Here is a 7,470-nt window from a genome sequence, read left to right on the forward strand (position 1 = left end):
ATATAAAAGAGTGTAGACACTCCTTAACCCCTACCCCTGTCCCTCAGTCCATAAACCCCTTTGGCTTTACCATTTTCCTCGTCCAGCCTAAATCCTGTGGTGTGGCGCTGCAACTTCTTTCCAACACCCTCAACTATTTTTGCCTCTTCTTCCTTCCACTGTAACCCACTCTTGAGAATTCACAAACTTGGATCCATCCTCCCTTCTTTGTCTTTCACTTTTATTCCCAGGCCTCTAAGCACAACTAGGGAAGAGTATACAACCTTCTGAGTTATCACTTCCAATTTACAGATCTCAGCAGGGACCAACATTCCCCTTGGCAATCCTTTTATATCCTATGGATCTGCTTCTTCATTCCTTGCTGCAGTCTTCCAGATCTTCCCCCTTCTCCTAAAGCCCCCTTCACCATTTATATCCCCTGAGTTTTATAGCCAAATAAGCCTAGGTTTGAATGATGGCTCCAGCATTTACTTGAATATAACCTTTGGCATATTTAATGGATTCTCTTCTTCTAATCTTGCCTCCTCTTAGATCCCTTTTCTAACTCTAATCGTGTATCTCCATTAAAATCCTTCACTGCTTCCCATGCCCACAGGGTTAAATCCAAACTGCTCAAGTGAGCATAGGATGCCCTCCATCCCAAGGTCTGTTTTCCTCTCCATGTTCATCTGCTTCCCATCCTGCTCTCTGACCATACCAAGCTATTTACTGCTTCCAGAATGAACATAAGATCCCCTGCCTATACCTGTGTTTACTCCTCTTCCTAGAAGGTTCTCCCCTAACCACCACCATCTCCTTTCTCAACTTGGAAAATTCCTTAGTCATAAGACTCCGGCCTCATGTCCCCTGTGAAGCCTTTCTCAGTGTCCCTAAGAAGGGTTGATTACTTACTTCTTTGTGCCCTTTTATACCATGTAAACAGTTCTCTGATAATATTATTACTCTGTATTTGCAATTAATTATTTACTCTTATTTGAGACTTCTTTGAGGTCCCTTCTCTATAAAATGGGCAGGACAAAGAAGAAGGACAAAATGTTATTCCTTTTTTTTTAATTAACAAATTTTATTTTTTAGAGCACATTATAGGTTCACAGCAAAATTAAGCATAAAGTATAGAGAGTTCCCACGCATCCCGTCCTCACACACACACAACTTCCTCCATTATTGACATCCTGAGCCAGAACATTTGTTACCATCAATGAACCTGCATTGACACATCATCATCCAAAGTCCATAGTTTACATTAGGGTTCACTCTTGATGTTGTATATTCTGTGATTGTGGACAAATGTATAATTACATGTACCCACCATTGTAGTTTCATACAGAGTAGTTTCACTGCCCTAAAAACCCTCTCTGCTCTGCCTGTTCATCTCCCTCCCTGCTAACCCTTGATCTTTTTACTGTCTCCATAGTTTTGCCTGTTCCAGAATGTCCTATAGTTAGAATTATAACGGTGTGTAGCCTTTTCAGATTGGCTTCTTTCACTTTGTAATATACATGTAAGCTTCCTTCCTGTCTTTTAATGGCTTGATAGTTCATTTATTTTTAGTGCTGTATAATATTCCATTGTCTGGATGTACCACAGTTTATCCATTCTCCTACTGCAAGACATCATGGTTGCTTCCAAGGTTTGGAAATTATGAATAAAGCTGCTGTAAACATCCATGTGCAGGTTTTTGTGTAGACATAAATTTTCAGTTCACTTGGGTAAATACCAAGGCATGCAATTGCTGGATTGCATGGTAAGAATATGTTTAATTTTGTAAGAAACTGCCAAACTGTCTTCCAAAGTGGCTGTACCATTTTGCATTCCCACCAGCAATAAGCAGGAGTTCCTGTTCTTCCACATTCTCACCAGGATCTGTTGTGGCCAGGTTTTGGATTTTGGCCTTTCTAGTAGGTATTTAGTGATAGCTCATTGTTGTTTTAATTTGCAGTTCTCTAATGATGTATGATGTTGAACATCTTTTCATATGTTACTTGCCATTTGGTATCTTCTTTGGTGAGGTATCTGTTCGGGTCTTTTGCCCATTTTTTAATCAGGTTGTTTGTTTTCTTACTGTTGAGTTTTAAGAATTCTTTGTGTATTTTGGATAACAGGCCTTTATCAGATATATCTTTTGCAAATATTTCCTCCCAGTCTGCGGCTTAGCTTCTCATTCTGTTGACCTTTTTTTTCCCTAATTCTCTCCCTTAGACATTTACATGTAGAACATACTATATAATACTGTACCAAATAATGCAGTTTTATCTCTTAAGTGACTACTATTCCAGAGAAATATTCAAAGAAAAGAGAGGAAATAGTCCTAGTCCACAGCCCACTACCGAATTTTGAATGAATAAAAGTAGTAATCAGATGTGAAACATCAACCATTTGCAATACTTTTTTACCAAAAAATGTGTCTACATTTATTCATGGTGTATCATTCTTGTAAGCATTGACGCTAATAGCAAAGAGCATCAATGCTCATAGCAAAGAGGTGCTTTCTTAAGCTAAGTGATACTAGAACTATAGTGTCAGTACAGCTAAATATATTGATTAATAAAGTATTTTGCATTTCAGTAAAATACTCTAAAAATCTAATCAATTTCATCTCTTGCTGCAAAAGGAACAGCAGTTTAATAGAGGCTAGGAAGAAATTTCGTTCACTTCAATTTGATGCAATTCATTCTTGTTTCTTAAATTAACATTAATATCTTCCTTTAAAACAAACAGTCCCATTTTGTAGATGAACAAACAGGTGTAGGACCAGTTAGCAGTAAAGCTGGGAGTAGAACCTACGTGTCAGACATCAACACACTCCAGAATTTATTCCACTGTACTGCCAACCAGTGCCATTGCTAGGGGGAAAAACCTTGCTTAAGCACTTAGCAAATAACACGGCTATATGAAGAGCTCTTGTAATTTAGTTCTGGAGAACACACATACACAGAGAGAGAGGTCAAGAGACAGAGATTTTTGCCCTTGGGTAAGCACAAAAGAATTCAGAAATAATGCAAGTTACCCCCTAGAAGATCTGACTGTAAACAAAAGCAATATCAAGTGAAAGAGCTGCGTGTGATTTAATCAAGGAAAAACACCCTAGAATAGAATTTTTTTTCTGTATTCCAGAGGAAAATCATGGATTGTCAGAGTGAATAATTAGAATGTTTAAAAACATAGGAACTAGAATGGATTGGAGATACTTACTTGAATTAAAATTTCCAGAATATTCAGATTTTAATTGTATCATTCAATCTATGCAATATCTGTTTTAGTTGAATAAAGGTTTCTAGACCATTTTAAGGTAGAGTAACTTAAATGATTATTGTGCTAATGGAAAATGTTAATTCTCAAACACTGGAACCAGTCTTGTTTTCACTAATCTTTGATGGGCTATAATTCATAATCATGTGCTATAAACTTTTCAAGGAATACCTCTTAAGCACTTGTTACCAACACATTATCACTTTAATTTATCAGATTTGAGGATGAATTTAATGATATAAATTAAAAAAACAGTGACTCCAGGTTGAAGGTTGTTGATTGGTCATTCTGTGTCACATGTGTGAACTGAAGTTGCTATGTTAGAAAGGATTTTATCCTTGTTAGAAAGATATGAAAGATGCCATTTCATAGCAAAGTCTCATTCAGAGGAATTCTTTTAGGACCAGACATGGCTAAACCAAAATCATATACCTTATAGAAGAGACTGCTTTTATTTGCCTTAATGAAATTGTATATCAGTGTTGGGATACTAGGGGAATATTCAAGAGAAAAAGAAAGTCACTGTCCCTTTTTATGCTGAAGGCAGGTGTGTGAATGGGTAACTGAATAGCGCCTCAGTAAACATTTAATGAATGGACAGACAGACAGACATACAAATAAATGTATGTCAAGCTCATTTGTTTGTTTAGGTCTACCTCCTTCATTTTCAGTGTTAAAATGTCTGCTTGAATTTCTCATTTCATAGGTCAGAGGTATCTGTCCTCATAAACTATAAAATAGACTTCAAAAATAGACCCTGTCTTTTTCGTCTGTCCTTTCCCCTCTAAGAATACCAACTTCTTAGTCTTCTTTTCTCTTTTCACCAGAGCAGCCCAGCCTCTGGACTTTCTGCATTAAGAACATAAGGTGGCAGTGATGAAAACAGCAGAATGCCAGGATATTTCCCATGTCCCCTGTATTCTTTGTACAACCTCCACCACCCTATAGTTTTAAGAGATCATCAGGTGATCAACTTTGTTTTCTTTTCCTCTTTATTCTCTAGTTATCATGTGATGTAAAACTGGATCCTCGTCCAGAATACCATCGGTGTATACTGACTTGGCATCACCAAGAACCACTGCCTTGGGCACAGAGTACAGGTTAGTCATTCACAACTGCAGTTGTCTCTATGCACCCATCCTGTTCAAACACAAATTTATATATAACCTCCTTCCTTGGTCTACCTCATTTTATAATTATCGTACATTTTCCTTTTTGAAAGATTAGATGAGTTTAGTTATTCCATGGAGCCATATTTTCTAGATAAATATTTGAAATACAAATCTAGAATTACGGAAGATTTTAATCTATTTGTTCAAACAGTAAGTTCTGAGCATAACTTTGGTTATAGGAAAAGGAAGGGACTGTGGCTACGCCTCCCTGAAATATGAGATTAAAGCCCAGTTAGGATGTGATTCTCTGTAGCATCTACTGTGCCCTAGCTATTGGTAAATTTTAAAGACTGAGAAATCAATATTGATAACTCAGAGTTCTCTAGGTAACTCCTCTAGACTTTAAACTTTTATCCCCAACTTCTTTAGTCATACTTTACTTAAGTTTTGGTGCAACTCCAGAAAAATTGTATCACACTTTGAACAAAGGTCCTATCCAGTACAGGCATCAGCTAACACAGTGACTAAGTCCATGGGCTTTGCCATCAGAGACTTGCATGAAAATTGGCCACCAACTAGTTAGTAGGACCCTAGGCAAGTTACTAACCACTTTTGAGTCTTGAGAGAATTAAATAAGATAGTTAAATAAACGGCCTACCGCCTTGTCTGGTACTTAGTAAATACTAGAGAAATGGTAGCTGCTGCTGCTCTTATCATTATTATTTTAATAGGTTTTAAAAGCTTGTCTTTGCAGACACACATTACATTGGAGCCTGACTCGAGAATTTCTGTGACATTTTGCATAATTTTATAAAATCTTGGTTTTATTCCTTTAAGCAATAATTTCTAATGTTTATTTTTTAAGTTCAGTGAGAAGGTGGTAGGATGCAGTAGCAAAGCCACCTGAAAAAGGTACTGGAAGTCTGATCATCTCTCTTCCTCGTGAAGACCTGTATTTCTGTTCATCAGGGCTCCAGATGTGTATGTGCACTGTGATGCTCGTGCGTCTGTAAAGAGAGTATTTCTTTCTAGGTAATCAGATGAGCAGCCGTCTGATGAGCATGCGCAGCGCCAACGGATTGTTGATGCTACCTCCAAAGACAGAGCAGTATGTGGAGCTCCACAAGGGCGAGGTGGTGGACGTCATGGTCATTGGACGGCTATGATGGTCACCGGCAGCAGAAAGCTTTGATGCATGTCCACATATCATTGACTGTATCCTGTAATATGCAACGGCACAGCTAGTTTTTCTGATTTGGATAAAAGTTGATCTGTATAGTTAACACCTTGAACTATATTTCAAAAGAATTTAAATACCTTTTAAAGAAAAAAACACCTAAAAAAAGTCTTAACAGACAACTCTATTCTGATTATATCAAAGCAAATTTTTCCTTTCTTGCAATTGCTTTGTGTGTTCAATGCTAGGTCTGATAGCGATAGCTTTTGGTAGACAGCAGTAGGTGCCTGCAGAACTTGTGTTTTTCTCATCTTTAAAATACAACTACTTATGCTCTTAAATCAAGGCTGTCTGCTTATTTATACTAGCGTAAGCAACACTTGGATTTCCCTTCTTAGTACGCTTCATAACCGCTTTACAGAGAGCTTTTGCTTGTTCTTTCTCATGTGTCTCGTGTTTATGTGCACAGTGCCAACAGAAGAGTGACCGGGGGCCCTGCTCTGCCTCAAGGAGCACCGTCCCCTGCAGAACGGCCGGGGGTCTCACCCTGCAGCCTCGTGGCACAGTACTCTTGGGCAGTAACTGGATACCTTTTATTTGAACAAACAAACTGGGGGAAATAATGCTTCCTTAAGTGCTGACAGCCTTTTTAATCAATTCATTTAAAATTGTACAGAAAAAAAATCAAAGACTGATCTTGTACAGATATTAGTGTTACCAGCATTCATGTGGAAATCAAGAGCAAAGAAAAAATAATGTTAAACAACTCTGTACCATAACATTTTCTGTAATGATACTGAAACTTAATGAATAAAAAAAATCCTTGATCATTATTTAAAAATCTGTTGTGTTGGCCTGGTTATTAAAAAAGAGAAGATTGTCGTACTGTTCTGATGGAGTTCCACCTGGATGAAAGGAACAGTTAAGATTAGCAAGGGTAAGTGATAGAAAGGAGATTTCAAATGTGATGTAACTGTGCTTTGCTATAGCATTGTGATCTATAGCATTGTGAGAAAACAGATTAGAAAGTAGGAGAGAACCTTCAGTTGATCTGGTTTTTCCAGTCGTAGCTGAAGAAAAGCAAGCAAATTTAGAGGAAAGAGAGTTGATAATTTAGGGGAAAAACTATAATTTTTATTTTAGATGCCATAAAACAAATTTCAAACCTCTACAGTTCTTTGGAATGGAAGGAAGAAAAAGGAGTGAACCAGAAAATTGCAGATGACTACCTGGATATTTTTTGATCATGTTAGAAAGGAAATGAGAAATTAGAGAAATCTGTACTAAACATAGAAAATACAGCAATTGAAATATACTCTATCTACAGTGGTTCCTTTAATAAAAACTTAGGGGAACTTTTGAAATGGAGGTAACAGGGGACATTAAATTTGCTATAAAATATACTTAGTAAAGTAAACAACAAAAATTGGCCTACTAGTAAACAAGGTGCCAAATGATGGCAGTGGATAAAGCCAAGTCCTAAACAACAAATATTTTATACTGATACTTGATATTTCCAGATTGAAAATAAAATGTTATATATTTTAAATTTCTTACATTTGCAATTACAGAAGATAAAGTTAATTAATAGAGATCAAACAAAAAATCATGCAAAGAGTTCTTTACCTACATTCATTCAAAAAATATTAAGCATCTACGATGTACTTGGATACAGGGTACATTGAGAGTTACTGTTTACAAAGATGAATAGAAGTAGTAGCTGACATTACACTTCATCAAGGGAGATAACAAAAACACGTGCAAGTAACCAAAACATTTGATGTTTGATATTTGGTAGTGCACAGTAGAGTGTGTAAAATGTGATAAACACTGTAACTCAAATTTAAAGAGTTGGAGGAGTTCAAATGAGAACCTCCTACAAGGTAAGATTTCAAGGGGTAAGATGGCCTCTTAGTGGGTCTTGAAGCAAGG

At 36.9% G+C, this 7,470-nt stretch overlaps 1 protein-coding gene across 46 annotated transcripts in view; it reads left to right on the forward strand.

Moving 5' to 3' along the window:
• GPHN (gephyrin) overlaps positions 1–6,379 on the forward strand; it is a 564,043-nt gene extending 557,664 nt beyond the window's left edge. For all 46 annotated transcript variants that reach the window (XM_070594056.1, XM_070594020.1, XM_070594022.1 and 43 more), the window contains 2 exons: positions 4,253–4,349; positions 5,394–6,379. In XM_070594056.1, the coding sequence (XP_070450157.1) occupies positions 4,253–4,349; positions 5,394–5,527 (231 nt within the window). In that variant the 3' untranslated portion in view covers positions 5,528–6,379. The remainder of the gene's footprint in view (positions 1–4,252; positions 4,350–5,393) is intronic.
• The last annotated feature ends 1,091 nt before the right edge of the window (positions 6,380–7,470 follow it).

The sequence above is a fragment of the Equus przewalskii genome, chromosome 25 (assembly GCF_037783145.1).
Source record: "Equus przewalskii isolate Varuska chromosome 25, EquPr2, whole genome shotgun sequence".
NCBI lineage: Eukaryota > Metazoa > Chordata > Mammalia > Perissodactyla > Equidae > Equus > Equus przewalskii.